This window comes from Sapajus apella, unplaced genomic scaffold (genome assembly GCF_009761245.1).
Source record: "Sapajus apella isolate SASKATOON/1434 unplaced genomic scaffold, GSC_monkey_1.0 scaffold10, whole genome shotgun sequence".
Taxonomy (NCBI): Eukaryota; Metazoa; Chordata; class Mammalia; order Primates; family Cebidae; genus Sapajus; species Sapajus apella.
In genome coordinates, this window is record NW_022436950.1 from 20,614,494 (window position 1) to 20,635,350 (window position 20,857).

Sequence of the window (20,857 nt, forward strand, 5' to 3'; positions counted from 1 at the left end):
ACTCAGGAATGAAAATAGTATATTGTCCATCAGACACACTCAGTAAATATTGAAGCTGAGAATGTAAGCTCCAAGAGAAAAGGGATTTGTAAGTCCTGTTCACCATTATAGTCCCAGCACCCAGCACAGTGTCTGGTGCATGATAGGTGCTCAAAAAATATTTGTTGAATGGATAACTGTATCCTTACGTTATGCAACAATATAAAAGCAATACTTGGTCAAAGATAAAATGCTGGCCAGGCACAGTGGCTCACACTTGTAATCCCAGCACTTTGGGAGGCCAACATAGGTGGATACCTGAGGTCAGTAGTTCAAGACCAGCCTGGCCAACACGGTGAAACCTTGTCTGTACGAAAATACAAAAATTAGCCAGGCATGATGTTAGTGCCTGTAATCCCAGCTACTCAGGAAGCTGAGGCGGGAAAATCACTTGAACCTTGGAGGCGGAGGTTGCAGTGAGCCGAGATCGTGCCATTACACTCCAGCCTGGGGAACAGAGTGAGACTCTCACAAAGAAAAAAAATAAAAAAAGATAAAATGCCAATGAGTTGAGTGCTCATAGCAATGACCATGGTAGGAAGAGGCATCCAGTTCATCCTCCCTCCAACTTACTGCCCTGGGGGGCTTCCATGCTCCCTCCTTCTTCATCTAGAAGGGGGTGATGGATAAGCCTATGGGAAGACTTTCCATTATAGATGGAAACGCGGCATATGGCAGCACCAGCATCACCAGGAGCAGCACTTGGAGTGGCCCCAGAAGTCAGGGGAATAGCAGGGGTGAACAGCTGGCAAATTGGCTCCTCCTCTGTTCCACCAGCCAATTGAGGAATGGGAGAGGGAATGGTGCAGAGGGAATTGTGGTCTGGAAAGGGGCCTGGGATAGACTGCTCTAGCTAGGAGAGGCATCTGTAGCAAGGGGCAGGACTGGGGGGAAGAAGAGGGGAGGAGGCACCTGACTGGGTGGGATCTGAGGGTGCACTGAAGAATAGAATGGAAACCTGCATTTGTGTGCTTGCACAGAATGGCCGATGGGGCCACCCAGGGAAGGCTGCAGGGGCAGGGGCTCTAGTTGCAAAGCTGTTCCAGTCTTGGAAGAGGTGATGTCTATCTCCAGGCCATCCCCCAGGGGTGAGGGGTGTGTCAGTCATCGTTTTTCTGTCTTGTCCTTTATTTTCTTGGTGGTGGAGGGGAAGACCTTCGTTTGTTCTCTAGGTCTTGAGAGCCCACCCTGCTGATGCATGCTTTCTGCTGCCCCTTCTCCCTGCTACCCGGACAGCCTGCAAGCTCCTTGGACAATCAGATGCACTCCCCAAAGATGCAGGAGAGAGTGAAGAAGAGGGTCATCTGGGGCATTGAGGTGGCCGAGGAGCTGCACTGGAAAGGCTGGGAGCTAGGAAAGGAGACCACAAGGAGCCTGGTTCTGAAAAATCGATCCTTGAAACTCCAGAAGATGAAGTACAGGTACCAGTATAAGGAATCAAGGACCCAGCGCCAGAACCTTGAGCCACTAAGGCAGGCTCTGTTAAAAAACAAAACAAACAAAAAACCTTTAACATGCCATATAAAAGCCAGTGAGTGTATAAAACGTGCAGTATGAATAATTGTGCAGCTGTAGTTCATTCTTTTTCATTGTGGTATAGTGTTCCAGTGTGTGCCTGTACCATAATGTATTCGTGTATTCTTCTGTTGAAGGAAGTTTGGGTTGTTTCTAGTTGGAGACTGTTACCAACATTTGTGTATATGTGTCCAGTTGTGTAAGTACAAGAGTTTTTCTGGGGAATACCAGGTACTATGAAGGCTCACGTGATTTTGGGCGCTTATGAAAGTTTTTTGTTTTTTTGTGTTTCTGGGTAGTTGTTAAATTGGTGTCCTTGTGGGGTGGAGCCTTCTATTCTGCCTCCTTGCTCTACCTTCTGTCTTTTCTGGGGTATAGGCTTAGGACATGTGCTGGCTCACCTTCTGTAGATAAACGATTTCCCAAAGTACACAGATCTGTTTAGACGCCCTCCAGCAGCAACAGAGTGTAGATAAACGATTTCCCAAAGTACACAGATCTGTTTAGACGCCCTCCAGCAGCAACAGAGAGTTCCCATTCCTCCACATCCTTACCAATAATTGCTATCATCAGAATTTAAAATTTTTGCCAATAATGGTAACTTGTGGTTTTAATTTGCATTCCCCTGATTACTGATTAATGAGGATGACTGTCTTTTTGTACGTTATTGACTGTTTGGATTTCTTCATTTGTGAAATTTATGATCAAGTTCATGGCCATTTTTCTATTACATTATCTTGTCTTTTTTCTGTTTGGTATAAGTTCTTATCCCAGTTACAAACCCTTTGCCAGTTATAAATTGTGGATATCTTCTCTCGTCTTATGAGTTGTCTTTACTTTCTTTATTGTGTCTTTTGAAGAATAAAAGTTCTGAATTTTAAAGGTATCAACTTTATCAGTCTTTTTTATGGTTGGTGCTTTTTAACGCTTTTCCTAAGACCTTCTCTACCCCTAGGTCATGAAGATATTTTCCTCTAGTATATTCTAAAGATGTTATAGGTGTGCCTTGTATATTTATCTTTTATCTGTATGGAATTGATTTTTGTGAATAGTACATCTTGATATCTGGTAGTATAAGTCCTCTTAATTCTTCTTCAAGATTATCTCGGCTATTCTTGGCCCTTCGATCTTTTTTATATAAGTATTCAAATCAGCTTAACATACATGCACATAAAACACTTCTTGAGATTTTGATTGGGATTTAATTGGACCTATACATGAATATGGGGAGAAATGGTATCATTGCAATATTGTGTCTTTTAATCCATGAACATGGGCTATCTCTGTATTTACTAGGTTATCTTTCATGTCCATCTCAATAAAGTATAAAGTTTTCTCCATAGACATTTTGCACATCTTTAGTTAGATTTATTCGTAAGCATTTTATATTTTTGCTGTTGTTATATATGACATATTTTTAGTTGTTTTGTTTGTTGTTAGTTTTTAAAATGTCATTTTATATAGGTATTGTGTTCAGTGATCTTGGCAAATCCTGTTATTAATTCTAATAATTTATTTGTTAGTATTCTTGGTTTTTTTCATGCACACATTTGTATTTTATATAGAAAATGACATTTTTTCCCCCTAATCCTTATACACTTTGTCTTTCCTTACTGGGTTGTTAAATAGAAAAGTGTTGAACAGAAGTGGTTATAGAAGCATGTTTTTTTGTTTATCATCTCAAAGTGAAGGACTGCAGTGTTTCACCATTAAGCTGTCTGGTAGAATTGATTTCCTGTAGGATTGGTTTGTGGTTTTGTTTTGTTTTTTTGTACACTTTGTCAGATTATGGGAGTATTCTTCTATTCCTGCTTTGCTGAGAGTTTTTCTCATAAACACACATTGAAGTTTATGTAATTTCTTCTTTCTTTTTTTTCTTTCCTTTCTTCCCTCCTTTCTTTTTCTTTCTTTCGTTCTTTTTTTGTGTGTGCGTGGTTTTGTTTGTTTGTTTGTTTTAAGACAGGGTCTTGCTCTGTTGCCCAGGCTGGAGTATAGTGGCATTAACGTGGCTTACTGCAGCCTTGAACTCCTGGGCTCAAGTGATCCACCCACCTCAAGCTCTCAGGTATCTGGGACTACAGGCATGCACCGCCATGCCTGGATAATTTTTTTTTTTTTTAATTTTGGTATTGATAGGGTCTTGCCCTGTTGCCCAGACTGGTCTTGAACCTGTGGGCTCAAGTGATACTCCCGCCTTAGCCTCTCAAAGTGCTGGGATTCCCGATGTGAGGCACTGTACCTGGCCTGTGGAAAGATTTTTGACCATCCATTCCATTTCTTTGATGTTTTTAGGCAGAACAGCCATAATATTTATTGAACAATTCTTGGGTCAGTTTTGATAAATTATATTTTTATAGCAATCGGTTTTTTTCATCTAAATTTAAGCATTTGTTGGTGTAAAGTTGCTGACAATGTCATCGTCATATTAGTGTGTTGAAAGTCTGCAGCAGCTGCGGTTCTGACCCACTGTGGGCTGCCGCTGCTCTGCTGAGGTCTCTGGAAAGGCACCTTAAGTCCCACGCTCCTCAGCCTTTGTTCCCCCACCTCAGTGCTCAGGGGCTCTTTAAATCTGGGCAGCCCTTCCCTGTCCCTGTCCCCCTTGGGCCTCTGTGCTCGTCAGAGGTACAAACACTACTCCATTTTTGTTTAGAGTGAAGATCTCTGAGAATAGGAGGGGGAGGAGGACGGGCCCTCTTGTGACCAAACCCCGGAGTTTCCACCTGCGCATTCTCATCTCCTGGTCTGTTTCTCTGTGGTCCCTAGGACTCAAGCGCCTTTGGCTACAGGGCTTCTCTCGTTCCCTGCCTCTTCCAGTTGTTCTGAGCCCTGATCTGAGGTGCTTACCCCCCGGCTGTCTCCTGCAGGCCCCCCAAAACCAAGTTCTTCTTCACGGTCATCCCTCAGCCCATCTTCCTGAGCCCAGGCATAACCCTCACGCTCCCCATCGTCTTCCGGCCTCTGGAGGAGGTAAGGTCTGCCACAGCAAGTGAGGGCAGGAAGGCACCTGGGAACAGTGACCTCCCTCATCTCATTGGACAGAGGGCATTCCCTAGGGGATGCTGGGGGTAAGGCTGCGATATTATATTGACCATCAGAAAGACCTACGTTCCGTGGCCAGGCACGGAGGCTTACGCCTATAATCCCTCACTTTGGGAGGGCGAGGTGGGCAGGTCACTTGAGGCCAGGAGTTAGAGACTAGCCTGGCCAACATGGTGAAACCCCATCTCTACTAAAAAATACAAAAATTAGCTGGGTGTGGTGGCGCATTCCTGTAATCCCAGCTACTTGGGAGGCTGAGGCAGGAGAATCACTTGAACCAGGAGGCAGCTGTTGCAGTGAGCTGAGATCTCACCACTGCATTCCAGCCTGGGTGACAGAGTGAGACTCTGTCTCAAAAAAAAGAAAAAGAAACCCCTACTACATGTATTTCTCGGCCTCTTCCTGCTACCCCCTGCCCACATTTCCTCAAAATACTTTTTCCCCAAAAGAGGCTCTAATCTTTGAGACCAAGACAACAGAGGTGCCCACGTAGCTGACCTTCCCTTCGGTCTGACGTGGAGACCACGGCCCGGCCCTCCCCTTGGCAGTTGTGTTGGGGGTGGCTGAAGGTGGGTGGGATGTGCAGTCCCTGAGTGCCACTGATGGGTGACTGCCTCTGCCCGCCTCGCACTGCAGAAGGAGTACGTGGACCAGCTGTGGTTTGAGAAAGCGGAGGGGACATTCTGTGTGGGCCTGCGGGCCACCCTGCCCTGCCACAGGCTGATCTGCCCACCGTCCCTGCAGCTGCCCATGTGTGCTGTGGGGGACACGACCGAGGCCTGTTTCTGCCTGGATAATGCGGGGTGAGGGAGAGGCTGAGGCATGGGCGGGGAGAGCAAGAGCTGTGAAGAGGGCGTCTGGGAGCAGGAGAGATGGGCATACCCTGGGGGGAAGTCTGAGGTTCTGGCCAGTGTCCCTGACTTGCTACTGCAGGAGCAGGGGCCGGGAGCCCAGTGACCTGACCTGCTCCCCACCCCCAGGGACCTGCCCACCTTCTTCACCTGGGAGTTCTCCAGCCCATTCCAGATGCTGCCCACCATGGGGCTCCTGGAGCCGGGCCAGGCCTCTCAGATCAAAGTGGCCTTTCAGCCCCTTATAGCTGTCATCCACGAGGTACAGGCCACGTGCTGGTATGGGAAGGGCAGCCAGCAGAGGACCAGCATCCAGCTGCAGGCTGTGGGTGAGGCCCGACCTCCCACCACCCGCAGACCCGCCCCTGCTGTACCTCCCTGGGCCTCTAGGCCTCCGTTTCCCCCACCTCCCACCTGGCCTGGCCCCCACAGGGCCTCCACCAGCCTCCTGCCCTCTCCCCAGCCCCAAAGTCTTTGCTTTTTCTTTGTCTTCCATGATGTTACAGACTAAATGTTCCCTGGGGCCACCTCCCCTCTTCGAGGGGCTGTTCAACTGGGGACACGGAGGCCCTGGTGGTTCCCCCAAGAATCTCCCATCTCTGCCCCAGCCAAGTGTGCTCAGCTGCTGGTGAGCATAAGGCACAAGCGCCTGGAGGACCAGGATACTGAGGGCTTCCAGAAGCTGTTGCACTTCGGCTCTGTTGCTGTGGGCTGCACCTTGGAGAGGCAGATCAGGCTCCACAACCCGTCAGCGGTAGGCACTGGGCGGGAGGGGCAGCAGCAGGACTCATGGCCCCCAGGACCGGAGTTTCCTAAAGTCATGAATGCCCCCATTTCTCTCTACACTTTTGGCCCCAAGTCTCCTGTAACCCATGTCAACTGTCCGTAAGGGTGTCCTTTCCCTCTGCTGGGGGCTGGGCTGGGGTACACCTTGGCTCCCCAGAGCCACCCCAAGAACAGCCCTAAGACTGTCCTGACCCCAGGACAACCACAGTTAGCTGTGATAGGACCTTGGGGAGATTCCAAGGTGTCCCCTTTGGGCAGGCCCAGCGCAGTGCACATGATCCTCCTCCTGGTGGAGGTAGTCTGGCTAGTGGGGCACAGGCTGGATGCCAGCTGCCCCCACCCCCTTGGCTGGGCACACCAGTACAATGTGCAGACTGTGCCACATCGTACAATGTCCCACTCTGCGACCTGACCCCTTGTCCTTCCGCCTGGCCCCACAGGTAAATGCCCCCTTCAGGATTGAAATTTCCCCAGATGAAATGGCCAGAGACCAGGCCTTCTCATGCCCCATGGCCCACGGCGTTGTGCTCCCAGGAGAGAAGAAATGCGTGTCCGTGTTCTTCCACCCCAAGACGCTGGACACCAGGACTATGGACTACTTCTCCATCGTGCCTTCTGGCTGTGCCTCCAAGACCCTGCTCAAAGTCGTTGGTTTCTGTGGAGGTACTGGTGACCCCAGGGGTCTCCCCGGGAACAGGAGCAGTCTGCTGAGGATTCTGAAGAGCTCCTTCCCTGCTTCTATGAGCCAAGGCCATCTTGCCTCAACCTGGGTGTCTGCTGCCCCCTGGTGGCCCTGTGGGGAATCATTTGCAACTACCTAGAGAATCCCAGTCCCACAGACACCCAATTACAATGGAGTTCTGCTCAGGCTGCCAGGGCTCTGGGCCTTTGTAGCCTGGTCCAGAGAACACCACCGCCCATCAGTGGGACCTTGTCTAAGACATTCTTGGGGAAGCTGATACCGCATCTCCTGTGCCCAGGCCCTGCTGTGTCCCTGCAGCACTACTGTGTCGACTTCAGCTGGGTCAACCTTGGAGAGCGCTCCGAGCAGGCCCTGTGGATTGAGAACCAGTCAGACTGCACGGCTCACTTCCAGTTTGCCATTGACTGCCTGGAGAGCGTCTTTAGCATCAGGCCTGCCTTTGGGACCCTGGTGGGCAAGGTCCGCATGACCCTGCGCTGTGCCTTCCAGCCCACTCACCCCATCATCTGCTTTCGGCGTGTGGCCTGTCTCATCCACTACCAGGTGAGCGGTGGGGAGGAGGAGGGCATGAGGCTGACGGGGGAGGGGCTCCCCTGTGGCCCAGCGTGATGACAGGGCTTGGTGGGCACTCACCTGTGTTCTGGAACTTCTAGGGCTTTCTGTCTGGTCGTCCCACTCCTGGGCTCCAGCCCCGGCTTTTGGAGCCACCGTGTGGGCCAAGTACAGGAGAGATCACTCTGTGCCAGTCTTGCCCTGCTATCAGGCCAGGTGCTTTGCTGCTGCTGCCCTCATGGGCCGGGAGAGGGCGGTTTGGACCCCCGGCCTCCTGCCCTCCCCTAAGCCCTGCAGGCTTTGCCGTTTCTTTGCCTTCCATGACTCCACAGACTAGTTTTTCCCTGGAGCCACCCCACATAGCATGCGTAGGGCAGAGAGCTTTCAAGTTAGACCCAACCCTAGGCCCCTGGGCAAGATCGGACACATTGTGCCCTGACCAGCAGGTGCCTGGCCAAGGTGGCAAACAGGGCTGAAATGTAAGCCACGATCCCTTCCTGAGCTGGTGCCCAGACTCGGGCTGTGTTGTGTACCTGGAGGAATGGGTGCCTTTCTCTAATTCTCATGACAGTGTAGTATGGGCTAGGGGGATCCTTGGGAATGGAGGAAAGAACAGAAGCCCAGACGGAGGCCTGATGAGGCAGCCCCCATATTTTCCTCCTTTGGGAGGGTCTGAATTCTAGTTTCGCAGGCCTTTGGGCTGGCAGTAGGGTGGGCAAGAGAATGCCCAGGGGCCATAGCAGAGGGGAAGGGTGGGCAATGGCTGACTGTCCTAAGGACAGGGGTGCTGTCTCCTGACTTGCCTTGGACTCCTGCGGTGCCCTGGCTGAGCCAGGCCGCAGCTGAGTGCTCATTCGCCACCTGGAGCTTCTGCCCTGCTGCCTCTGTTACCCTGTCTGCCCAGCTTCTGTCAGTTCAACCCCCAGCAACCCCCTTGCCCCACCACCCCTCTCATGCGCCGTCACACATAGACAAATGTCACAGGACCCACTGTTCCTGGACCTGATGGGGACCTGCCACTCAGACAGCACCAAGCCGGCCATCCTGAAGCCTCTGCACCTCACCTGGTATCACACACACCTGGCCCGGGGCCTGACGCTCTACCCCCCTGACATCCTGGATGCCATGCTGAAGGAGAAGAAGCTGGCGCAGGACCAGAATGGGGCCCTCATGATTCCCATCCAGGTTCAGTGCCCTCCCCAGCTGCACATCTCTTCCCTAGTGATTGTTGGGCAATCCCACGCTCCCAGGGTCCCATGGGCACCATTAGTTGTCGGGGTGACTAGTGCAGCCTTGTCCAGACAGGAGTGTGCCGGGAGGGGCAACAGCAAGAGGAATGGCAGTCACGCCCTGTCCACCTGTCTTTCCCCATGCAGGACCTGGAGGACATGCCAGCCCCGCAGTACCCTTATATCCCCCCCATGACTGAGTTCTTCTTCGATGGCACCAGCAACTTGACCATCTTCCCTCCGCCCGTCAGTATAGAGCCTGTCGAGGTAGACTTTGGTGCCTGCCCCGGGCCTGAGGCCCCCAACCCTGTCCCCCTGTGCCTGATGAACCACACCAAGGGCAAGATCACAGTGGTCTGGACGCGAAGGTCTGACTGCCCCTTCTGGGTGACCCCAGAGACCTGTGATGTGCCCCCACTCAAGTCCATGGCCATGCGCCTGCACTTCCAGCCACCTCACCCCAACTGCCTTTACACGGTGGAGCTTGAAGCCTTCGCCATCTATAAGGTGTGTGTGCGTGTGATGAGGGAAGAATTTGCGGTCTCTACTGGGAGCCTGAACAGCTGGGTGTGGTGACGGGGGTGACCGAGGGCGGCTTTAGGCTCCATCCTCTGCATGCCAGGCTTTCTCTTGGCTGGACAGTGGCCTCGATGGGTTTGTCTCCTCCCAAGCTCCTGGCCCAGCTCGGTCCATCTAATTTTCTCATTCATGTGTAAGTCTCCCCCCACTTCCAGGGGAGAGCTCAGCTGGGATCAAGCTGTTTGGGAGGATTCAGCGCACAGGGAGACACTCCCTGGGGCTCCTGGCTAGGAGGCCTCCTGGCTTCTTTACTGGTACTTGAATTAAGAAGTGGTCCCTCTAAAGGAGCTTTGAGTGCGACAGAATATGTTAGGAAGAATAATAAAAAAGAAAAAAAAAAGTCAAGGAGCTTTGAGCGGGCAGGACTCTGGGCCTGGAGACAAAGTCAGAAGCATTAGATACTTGTGTTGGGAGGGGCGTCTAGCTCAGCTTCCCTGGGTCAGGGAACACAGAGTGCCAGCTGTCCCAGGCCCTGCTGCTCTGGCCCCCTCCTCATCCATTAGTCCTACCTGTCCCTTCCTTCTTGGCTCTGCTCATGCCACTGCCCTTGCCCAGTGGCCAAGGTGTTGGGGCCCAGAGAAGTGTAGGGCTGTGCGGTCAAGATCAGCGTCACTTAGCAGCTGTGTGACCCTGGGCAAGTTCTTTAACTCAGGACTCTTCTGAGTCCTGATATTTTCATCTCTAAACTTGGGACCACATCCGGTCTTTTGAGGAGGCTTTCCAAAGCAGAAGCTTTAGTTGCTCCTGTCCTCATGCCTTGGCAGTGGGGTGATGTGCAGGCTTGTAGATGCCTGGCTCTGCTGAGGCTGAGCCTGTCAGATATTTAGGTTGCAGCCTCTAGACCTGCACAGTCCACTATGGCTACTGTCAGCCACGTGTGGCTACTGAGCTCCGAATATGTGGCTGGACCCAATTGAGACATGCCGTGAGTGTAAAATGCACACCAGGTTTCAAAGACTTAGTATGAAAAGAATGTAAAATGTCTCATTACTAATTTTATATTGGTTATATGTTAAAGTGATAAGATTTTGGATCTATTGGGTTAAATAAAATATGCTATTAGCATTAACTTCACGTGTTTTACTTTTTAAATGTGGCTACTGGAACATTTAAAATGACATTTGCGGCTGGCATTTGTGGCTTACATGCTATTTCCATTGGCCAGCGTTTCTCTAGGCTCATTCCTACAGAATGAATGCCACCTTCACATCCCAGGCCCACCCTCCTCCTGGGTGTGAGGACTAAAGAGAGCATTGTTGGACGGATGCACACAGGGCCTCGCTCCCCGTGGGAGGGGCTAGGCTGGGATTCTTGTTCTCTGCCCTGTCTTCCCAGGGAGGCCCTCCTGTCTGTGTCCAATGTAGGACTCCTGTAGTACCAGGGTGGGGCAGGGGCAAGTGGGGGTGCCCCACAGGACAGACACAGGACTCTGAGCTTTTCTGTGGGTCTGGCCCCCCTGCAGGTCCTGCAGAGCTACAGTAATATTGAGGAGGACTGCACCGTGTGCCCGTCCTGGTGCCTGACGGTGCGGGCGCGAGGCCACAGCTACTTCGCTGGCTCTGAGCACCACATACCCCAGTATTCCCTAGATGTCCCCAAGGTGAGCGTGGCCCCAATAGCAGTGGGAGGGAGACAGGGGAACCCTAGCTTCTGGCCGGGCCTGCAGATCCCTCTCTCCTCTGCTGACCTCAGAAACACATCCTTGCACCCTCCCCGGCTGACCCCACCTCTGCTGTGCCAATACTGGGGATCTGGGCCTGAGGACTTGTTCCTGGGCCCCAACACTGGGACAGGGGAGAGTCTGGGACCTGGATGGCTGCCCCCTTACTGCTCCATTGGAAATACTCACCAGCTCCTGTGACTCTCAGGCTGAAAACTCTCCAGCTCCTGTGACTGTTTGTGTCCCGTTTACTGAACACCTGGGTGCCCCAAGTCCTGGGCTCAGGCTCAGGGATATGACAGCTGCACCACCAGCTCCTGCCTTTGGGGAGCACCCCACCCTGTGAGAGGTAGAGCCAGCCCCATCCTCAGGGAATCATAATTCCCAGGCAACCCCATGGCCCTCAGAAGCCCTGTCTGACCTGACAAGCAGGCGGACATAGGGCTGAAAAGCACAGAGCCTGGGGCCAGACCGCCGGCTTCCAATCCAGCTTCACCTTTCTCCTCCAGTCTCCATCGCCATCATCAGGTTTTGCATTAGACTTCTGTTTGCTGGAAAAGCACCACTTTGGGACAATGTGCTTTGGGGTGACTCTGTTCCCCCCTCCACCTACACTTCTGCCCTCCTATCCCAAACATGTACCACCCCAAGATTCAGCTTGGAGGCAGCTGCTTCCCAAAGGCCTGCCTGCCTCACAGGGTCCCCTCGATGCCTCCCTCAGCCCCCTTCTCTTGGCAGTTCCTCCTGCTGGGTTGTGGCCTTTATGCAGCCCAGCAGATGTGGCATCACTCCCTCAGCGGCTCACACAGCTGTCACCCCAGCTGGATGGGGACCTCTGGTCAGGGATTACAAGAGTGCTTGGGCTGAGATTGTTTGGGCTGGTTCCTGTCAGCTGCCTGCATGAGAATCATCTAGAAGGGGTTACTTACTTTTTTATTTTTTGATACAGAATCCCTCTCTGTTGCCCGGACTGGAGTGCAGTGGCATGGTCTCGGCTTACTGCAACCTCCAACTCCCAGGTTCAAGTGATTCTGTAGCCTCAGCCTCCTGTGTAGCTGAGACTATAGATGCACGCCACCATGCCTGGCTAATTGTTGTATTTTTAGTAGAGATGGGCATTCACTTTGCTGGCCAGGCTGGTCGCTGGTCTCAAACTCCTGACCTCAAGTGATCTGCCCACCTCAGCCTCCCAGAGTGCTGGGATTACAGGTGTGAGCCACCGTGCCCAGTCTGAAGGGGCTACTTACTGTGGCCCCAGAGTTTCTGGACCAGGCTCTCTGAAAATGAGTTCTCCAAAGGGTAACTCAAAGACACCCTAAAATAAAACAGCTTCTTCTTTACCCTTGAGCGGCCTTGGAGACCTGAGTTTCCCAGGGGCCTATATGGCCTCCAGTCTCCCTGTCTGGAGGTCTCTGGAGAACAAAAGCATTCTCTTTTTTTTGAGAAGGAGTTTCGCTCTGTTGCCCAGGCTGGAGTGCAGTGACGCGATCTCCGCTTACTGCAACCTCTGACTCCCGGGTTCAAGTGATTCTCCTGCTTTAGCCTCCTGAGTAGCTGGGATTACAGGTATGTATCTCCACGCCTGGCTAACTTTTGTATTTTTAGTACAGATGGGGTTTCACCATATTGGCCAGGCTGGTCTCAAACTGCTGACCTTGTGATCCACCTGCCTTGGCCTCCCAAAGTGCTGGGGCTACAGGTGTGAGCCATCGCACCTGGCCGAACAAAAACATTCTTTTTTGTCAGGCCTCCTTCCATTCCCTGTTCCCAGGACGTTGACTGGGCTGCAGGGCAGCATCTTGGATCTCCTTGGAGACAGCTCCTCCCAACCCCACATAGAACCCTGAGGGTATGTCTCAGGGTGGAGCTCTGAGTAGGGACCCACTTCCTCTTCTCCCTCCCCCAGCTATTTCCAGCAGTGTCCTCTGGTGAGCCCACCTACCGCAGCCTGCTCCTGGTCAACACAGACTCCATGCTGCTGACCTTCAGCCTGGCCCCCCAGAGAGGCTCAGACATCATCCTTCGGCCCACCTCGGGCCTAGTGGCACCCGGGGCCCACCAGATCTTCCTCATCTGCACCTACCCCAAGGGCAGCTCCTGGAAGCAGCACACTTTCCACCTGCAGTGCAATGCTTCCCCGCAGTATCTCAAGGTAGGAGGCAGAGGTAGTGGACCCAGGTCCTTGGGAATGGGTCATAATCTTTTTTGAGACGGAGTCTCCCTCTGTCACCAGCCTAGAGTGCAGTGGCACGATCTAGGATCACTGCAGCCTCTGACTCCCAGGTTCAAGCAATTCTCCTGCCTCAGCCTCCAGAGTAGCTAAGATTACAGGCACGTGCCACCACACCCAGCTAATTTTTGTATTTTTAGTAGAGATGGGGTTTCACCTTGTTGGCCAGAATGGTCTCAATCTCCTGACCTCGTGATCTGCCCACCTCTGCCTCCCAAAGTGCTGGGATTACAGTCGTGTGCCCTTTTCAAGGCCACATGCTGGGGCTGGCCCTTAAGATTTCCAGGGGGCCACTTATCCTCCAGGAAGTAGCATAGTAGGGAAGGAACCACATCTGTGAGCAAGTCTCCCACTCCTCAGGGCCTTGCCTGTCCACTTCATGGGGCCTGAGACCAAGAAAGAGGGTGCTGCAGAGAACCCAGGGGATGGATCTGGCGGCAGCAAAAGACATCTGCAGGTGGTAGAGGGCTATTTGGGGCCAGGCCAGCAATAGGGCCTGGGGTGGTGGCCCCATGAAATGGTCCTCGGATCCTCTCTCAGTCCCTGAGTTCTTTTAAAGAATCATCTCCTGGGCCAGTGACCATCGACTCTGCTTTTGACAAAAACTAACAGTACCCAGGCTGGCAGAGGGCCTCTCACTGCCTGCTCCAAGCGGGGAAAGCTGCCTACTCATGGCTTCCTAGACATGTTGGGGAGCCGGGACTGCAGAGCGAGGTCAGGGATCTGCCCTCCTTCCTCTGGCTCTAGGAGGTGAGCATATACAGCCGGGAGGAGCCCCTGCAGCTGAAGCTGGACACCCACAAAAGCCTCTACTTCAAGCCCACCTGGGTGGGCTGCTCCTCCACCAGCCCCTTCACCTTCCGCAACCCCTCACGTCTGCCCCTGCGATTCGAGTGGAGGGTCTCTGAGCAGTACCGAAAGCTGCTGGCTGTCCAGCCCTCCAGGGGGCTAATCCAGCCCAACGAGAGACTTGTGAGTGGCTCCCCTCCTGCTGAGTGATGCAACCTTCACCTCCGTCACCTCTTACTTGTGCCTATCATGGTCCAGACTTGCCATGTGCACCCCTATTCCCTCCACACTCACCTCCTGCACCTGGCGATGAGGTGTTATTATTACTGCCCCCATCCCTTCCGCCACCATTTTACAAAGAATTGAGGCTTAGCGGGACATGCAGGACTGGGACTGGAACCAGTGTGTCTAATGCCAGGACCTGAGGCATGTCACCTCCCCAACCATGGTCCCCAAAGCTGGGAGGTCATTGGGAGGGTGGGTTGCAGCAGTTGGATTGGGGTCCAAATGGCCAGCCACCAGTGAGGGTGAGGAAGGGGACTTTGAGTCACAGCGGGGCTGCTGGCTGGGACTCAAAATAGCAGACCCCTGTCCCTAGTCTAGAACCTTACAGACAGGTTGGGGAGGCCAAACTTGGGACAAGAAGCACCAGTATAAGCATCTGTAAGAGCCCAGGGAACAGTGCCCAGGGGGAGGAGAAGCTGTGGAGTTGGCCTGGAGTATTGACCCCCACTCCCACCCTCACTAGTGTCTGACCCTGGGCAAGGACCCCACTTCTCTGAACCTCCAGTTTCTCACCAGAAAATGAGGCATGGAAATAAGGCCACTGAGCCCCTGGGGATATAGGAGTGCGGGACTTGGGGAAATACCATACATGTGCCGGGTACAGTGCCTGGCACTGGGTAATTTCTGAGAAAGGGCTGCTATAGCGTGACGCCCTGCAGTGGGGCCTCGGATGGCCAGGGACCCGAGGAGGGGCTTCCGAAGTCCCCTGCAGGGATCATTTCTGTGACCCCAGACGCTGACGTGGACCTTCAGCCCTTTGGAGGAGACCAAGTACCTGTTCCAAGTGGGGATCTGGGTCTGGGAAGCCGGCCTGCCTCCAAATGCCAAACCCCCTGCCACGACCCACTACAAGCTCCGGCTGGTGGGCGTGGGGCTCACCAGCAGCCTCTCTGTGAGTGGGAGGGTTCTGGCAGGAGGGGGCTGGGGCAGGGGCCCAGACAGGTGGGAGGGAAGGCCCCAGGGAACCTGACTCCAAGAGGGCAGGGGATAGGAGACCTCTGGTTCCCCCAGACACCCCAAACTTGCCCTTCCTTGGGGGATGCTCTGAAAATGGGGCTGGGAGAGTGGGGCTGTGGGCCTGGAGGAGCCCCCACTCCCGGCTGGCTGACCGTGACCTCCAGGCAAAGGAAAAGGAGCTGGCCTTTGGGAATGTGCTGGTGAACAGCAAGCAGTCCAGGTCCCTTGTCCTCCTGAATGATGGCAACTGCACCCTTTATTACCGCCTCTACTTGGAGCAGGGCAGCCCTGAGGTCGTTGACAACCACCCCCTCGGTACTTGGGCCCGGGGTTGGGACTGGGGCCAGGGGAGGTGGGAGGAGGTACTGGTTAAGACTGGTTAGCCTTCTGGGCACATTGGCACAAGCCTGCAGCCCCAGCTGTTCAAGAAGCGAGGTGGGAGTATTGCTCCAGCCCAGGAGTTCCAGGCTGCAGTGCACTGTGATCACAATTGTGAAGAGACACTGCGCTCCAGCCTGGGCAACATAGCGAGACCCCACCCCTGAGCCTCAGCTTCCTCATCTGTAAAAAGGTGCCACAGGTGGCATCTACTTCACAGGGCTGCTAGGTGGGGAAAAGTGCTTAGCAGGTGCCAATGACACAAAGTTAGGTGTGGTCCCTTTGACCCAGGCTGGAAGGAGGGGCTCTGCTCCATTTCCTGCCTCAGAGCCTGCTGTCCAGCCGGTGCTCTCCTGGCCCAGGGGAGGGTATCTCCAAAGCAGCAGGAGGAGAGGCTGGGCCTCCCCTACCCACTGACTCACCAGCATCATCCCTGAGCAGCTCTGCAGCTGGACCGAACAGAGGGGAGCATGCCACCCCGGTCCCAGGACACCATCTGCCTGACTGCTTGTCCCAAGCACCGGTCCCAATACTCCTGGACCATCAGTTACTCTCTCCTCTCCCACAGAGGTACCTAGACCACCTGGCAAGAGAGTTGGGGCCAGGGAAGTGCAGGATGGGGGGTAGAGTGTGTGAGGCAGGATGTGAGGCGGCAGATGCCGAGTGTCAGGCACAATTGGCAGGGTGAGTGGGGCATGCTGGAGTGTGATTTTGGTGTCCAGTGTAAATGTCACACACCAGATGTGTCTGTCCAGATGAGTGTCCATATGTGTGTGTGCCCAGTGGAAAGAGTTAGGAGCTCTGCTGACTTATTGTGTAATCTTAGATTCTAACTCTCCCTGGGTCTCAGCTTTCTTCTCCGTAAAATGGAGTTCTTACTAGCCTGCCCCTGGCAAGTTGGAAGGAGTCCAGGGAAGCACAGAGAGGAAAGTAAGAGTGTGGACTGGGGCCAGAGGGTTGGTCTGGAACTGGATCCTGGCTTCAGCACTTATTAGCCTTGTAATCTTAGCAAGTTACTTCACCTCCCTGTGCCTCAGTTTCCACACATCTAAAATGGGGATAATAAGGTGGACAGGGTAGCTCACACCTGTAATCCCAGCACTTTGGGAAGCTGAGGTCAGAGGATTGCTTGAGGCCAGGAGTTCAAGACCAGCCTGGACAACATAGCAAGACCCCATCTCTACAAAAATAAAAGTATTAGTGGGGTGTGGTAGCATGCACCTGTAGTCCTAGCTACTTGAGAGGCTGAAGCAGCAGGATGACTTCAGCCCAGGAGGTCAAGGCTGCGGTGAGTAAGCTGTGATCGCACCACTGCTCTCCAGCCTGGCAACACAGTGAGATCCGATCTCAAAAACGAAATGAAATAAATAAAAATATAAAAACGGGGACAATGTCACACAGGCCAGAAAAGGGAAGTGAAGTCACAATACCTGCCACCACTTGCATGAACCTTGGAAACGTTATGCTAAGTGAAAGAAGCCAGTCACAAAAGTCACATATTGAATAATTTCGTTTATACGAATTGTCCAGAATTAGACAGAGAGAGAGAGAGAGAAAGTAGGTTAGCGGCTACCTGGGGAGGGTGAATGGGGAGGGATGGCTAATTGATACTAGGCTTCTTTTGGGGATGATGAAAATTTTCTAAAATTAGACAGTGGTGATGGCTGCACAACTCCGCGAATATACAAAAAAAAAAAAAAAAATCACTGAATTGTATGTGTTAAAGGGTGAATTGCCCAGTATATAAATGGTGTCTCAATAAAGCTGTTATTAAAAATTAGTTTGAAAACAAATCACGGAGCACCTTAAGTGCAGGCATGTGTGTAAAGCACGTAGGACAGTGCCCAGTACACAGAAAGTGTCAGGCAAGGGCTGGCTGTTGTTGGAAATGGCCTGGAGCCTGAGAGGGACCCACTGCTCCTGATGGAAGTCCTCAGGACAGCTGCCAGGACTCCTGCGCCCTCGGCCTGCACGCCCCTTCCAGGGAAGGTGGGAGGCAAGCCCACTTCTGTCTTCCTCACCCCCTTCCCAGATAACGAGGCTGGGGAGAAGCAGGAGCTGTGTTGCGTCTCCCTGGTGGCCGTGTACCCCTTGCTCTCCATCCTGGATGTCAGCTCCATGGGCAGTGCCAAGGGCATCACCCGGAAGCACCTGTGGCGCCTCTTCTCTCTGGACCTGCTCAACAGTTACTTGGAGCATGACCCCACCCCCGGGGAGCTCACCTACAAGGTGCCCACCCGGCACAGGTGAGCTGAGCCTGGGGTGGGGGTGGGGGTGGGGGGGTAGGTGGCAAGGCCTATCTAGGGATGTTCATGGAACTTGCTGCCCAGACCCCCAGAACCAGGAAGCTGTTTCCGATCTCTTTGAGGGAAGAGCTCCCCAGTGGTCGCCTATCCCTGGAGGGGCCCAGGAAAGGGAGGAATTGGCTTTCGGTCTGAAGAGCCAGCCCACCCTTGCCCCTGAGTCCCAGACTCTCCAATTCCCACCTGGAGGGAGGGGAGTGCCCAAGCCAGCTATCCCTGGGAGGGCCCTGCGCTGGCCCCATGCCCATTTCTGAGCCCCTTTCTCTGTTCCACACAGCATGAGCCAGATCCCCCCCGTTCTCACCCCTTTAAAGCTTGACTTCAATTTTGGGGCAGCACCATTCAAGGCCCCACCTTCTGTGGTATTCCTGGCCCTGAAGAACAGCGGAGTGGTGTCCCTGGACTGGTATGGCTTGAGTGGGGGGGGATCACTGGGGGGCCCGGAAGACAAGTGCTTAGAGGCTGAAGGGGAACAGGAGCTGCGCTGTCTTGCCAGTGGTGGTCTGGGTGCATGGCATCTGTGAAGAGTGGGCCTCGCACTGATGGCTGTGGAGGCCAGCTGCCAGGAGCACTTGGGGACTGTCGCTGGCTAAGATGCAGTGGTAGGCTTGGAAGTGGTGGGGCTGCCTTGATGGAGCCTGGGCAGAGTGGCCTTAATCACTTAACAAATAAGACGCATTCACTGGGTATCCGCTGCACACCAGGACCTGCGCTTTACAAGCCTTTTCTCCTCTAATCCTGTGGGGAAATCCTCTTCTCTAGACCTTTTCATAGGCAGGGAGGCTGAGGGTCAGCAAGGCTAAGGACTCAGCAAAGGCCAGTCAGCCATGAATGGACAGGGCGAGGTCCAAAGCTGGATTTGTCTGCTCCAGAGCCCTTGCCTACCCCAGTTACTCAGCAAGAAGGATGAGTTGCTCCTACTCATGCCTCAGTGCTTCCTGCCTGACAGAGCCCCAGCTCAGTGGAGGCTGGGCCTGAATGGGGACAAGTTGAGGCTCTCTGGTGGGGAAGGACAGGGACTTACTGCGGGGGATGGAGCTGCCCCGAGGGTCCTGACTGAGCAAAGCCTCATGGGATGCAGGTGGGCTGAGGCCTGGGGACCTGAGCAGGCCAAGCTTGGCCTTTCCACGGGGGCTCAGGACTTGTGCCCAGCAAACATCCTGCTTCCATGCCAGGACTTTTCCTCCTCTTCCTCCTCCCTCCACCGTGTGCCTTGGTTTCCTAGTAAACTTCCTTTTGATGACTTCCAGCTTTACTTGGCTACAGAGAGGTGAAAAAGAAGTTTCCCCATCTGGATCATACTTGGGAGAAGGATCCAGGGGCCTCGCCAGGGCATGGCAGTGGGTGGGGGACAGTGACAATATGCAGGTGGGGGTGTCTGTGATCAGGAACTCACTGGCCTGAGCAGAGAGAGTCTTGGGGGATGTGGGGTGAAAGGGGTGTGGTCTGCATCGTCGGGTGGGCACTAGCAGCCCCTCACCCTCTGACTGTCCCCTTTCTCCTCCGTGGTGGAGGAAGATGGGGAAACTGACTCTTTCAGGGGCTCCTGTCTGGGAAAAGCCGGAACTGTGAGTAACTGAGGGTTCCCAGCCCTGAGTGACTGGGAAGCTTGGCAGGGCTGCCATCCTGGTGGGGAAGGCCAAGGCCTGCCTTGAGCTCCAGACCTGCCATTCACTCGGCTCTTTGAATGGGCCCAGAGCCAGGCCCTACAGGGCTCCAGGGAGAGGGGTGGGGGCCGAAAAAGCAGTGTTGGCCTGTGTCCTGGAGTGGACCGCGCGCCGGTGTTTGTGTAGGAGCAACCAGCTCACACTCTCTGTGGAGAGGGTCCAGGCTGCTGGAAACAGAGGCGGGGGAAACCCAGGCAGCATGCCCGCCCAGCCAGGCCCATCCACCGGATCATCTGAGGCACAGGAAGGCAGTTCGTGCCTCGTCCAGGATTCTAAGCAGATTGACTCTCCCATGCCTTTTGTGTTGTTTCCTTTCAATTTCTTAGAAGGCTATTTTTGAAAATTCTAGTCTCTACTGAGCTCATAAAGAACAGACGGAGGGTTTTATTCCTGCCAAGGCCCTTCAGAGAGGGTTAGGAGGCAGCAGCAGGCAGGAACCCCCAGCAGGAGGGGGAGCTCCAGGGGAAGCAGGGAACTGTGGGGCTGCCCCACCCGCTCCATGCATTCTCCCCTTGGCGCCTCTGCTTTACCTGGCCCTGGGTTTGTAGGGTCTTCCTTTTTTTTTTTTTTTAAATACAGACTCTTGCTCTGTCACCCAGGCTGGAGTGCAGTGGCACAATCTCAGCTCACTGCAACCTCTGCCTCCTGGATTCAAGCAATTCTCCTGCTTCAGCCTCCTGAGTAGCTGGGACTATAGGTGCCTGCCACCAAGCCCGACTGATTTTTGTATTTTTAGTAGAGATGGGGTTTCACCATGTTAGTCAGGCTGGTCTCGAACTCCTTACCTCATGATCCATCCGTCTCAGCCTCCCAAACTGCTGGGATTACTGGTGTGAGCCACCTCGCCTAGCCTTTGTAGATTCTTTTCAGATGTCACATCGTCTGGTTAATGTCATTTGTTCACTCATCCAGTCTTTAACTCATTGTCGAAACCTTTACTGGGCACTTCCCAGATCCAGGCTCTGGGCTGGCCTCAGGATAGAAATGTGGATGGGCCTAGTCCCTTCCTTCCAGGTGCTGCAGACTAGCCTCCTGTGGCGGGATCACGTGCGCTGTGAAGGAGGTGTGTGCGGCACTTCCGAACGGCTTCCTTCAGGAAGCTACAAGTAAGCTAGACCTACAGCCTAGTGGGAAAAGGCAGAAAGGTTGTGAAGCGCCTTCCCGACAGAGGGCCTGGCATGTGCACTGCGTGGCTGGAACAGTGAATGGGAGAGAGGGGAGAGTCTCAGATGAGGCTGGGGAGGCAGACAGGGGCCAGGAGTGCGGGGCCTTGGAATGCTTGAGAGTGTGTGGAC

The 20,857-nt window shown here is 53.7% G+C and overlaps 1 protein-coding gene across 5 annotated transcripts in view; it reads left to right on the plus strand.

The window, feature by feature from the left end:
- The window catches only part of CFAP65 (cilia and flagella associated protein 65), a 39,039-nt gene that overhangs the window by 2,751 nt on the left and 15,431 nt on the right, over positions 1-20,857 (plus strand). For 3 of the 5 annotated variants that reach the window (XM_032278162.1, XM_032278163.1, XM_032278165.1), the window contains exons 1-17: positions 477-1,460; positions 4,419-4,521; positions 5,230-5,396; positions 5,574-5,773; positions 6,053-6,198; positions 6,671-6,893; positions 7,211-7,476; positions 8,470-8,670; positions 8,862-9,221; positions 10,756-10,893; positions 12,860-13,105; positions 13,931-14,155; positions 14,991-15,149; positions 15,379-15,529; positions 16,034-16,162; positions 17,625-17,838; positions 18,173-18,301. In XM_032278162.1, coding sequence (XP_032134053.1) covers positions 1,234-1,460; positions 4,419-4,521; positions 5,230-5,396; positions 5,574-5,773; positions 6,053-6,198; positions 6,671-6,893; positions 7,211-7,476; positions 8,470-8,670; positions 8,862-9,221; positions 10,756-10,893; positions 12,860-13,105; positions 13,931-14,155; positions 14,991-15,149; positions 15,379-15,529; positions 16,034-16,162; positions 17,625-17,838; positions 18,173-18,301 — 3,284 coding nt within the window. In that variant the 5' untranslated portion in view covers positions 477-1,233. Of the gene's footprint in view, positions 1-476; positions 1,461-4,418; positions 4,522-5,229; positions 5,397-5,573; positions 5,774-6,052; positions 6,199-6,670; positions 6,894-7,210; positions 7,477-8,469; positions 8,671-8,861; positions 9,222-10,755; positions 10,894-12,859; positions 13,106-13,930; positions 14,156-14,990; positions 15,150-15,378; positions 15,530-16,033; positions 16,163-17,624; positions 17,839-18,172; positions 18,302-20,857 lie in introns of those variants that run through there. The other 2 variants (XM_032278164.1, XM_032278168.1) reach the window with 1 other exon arrangement.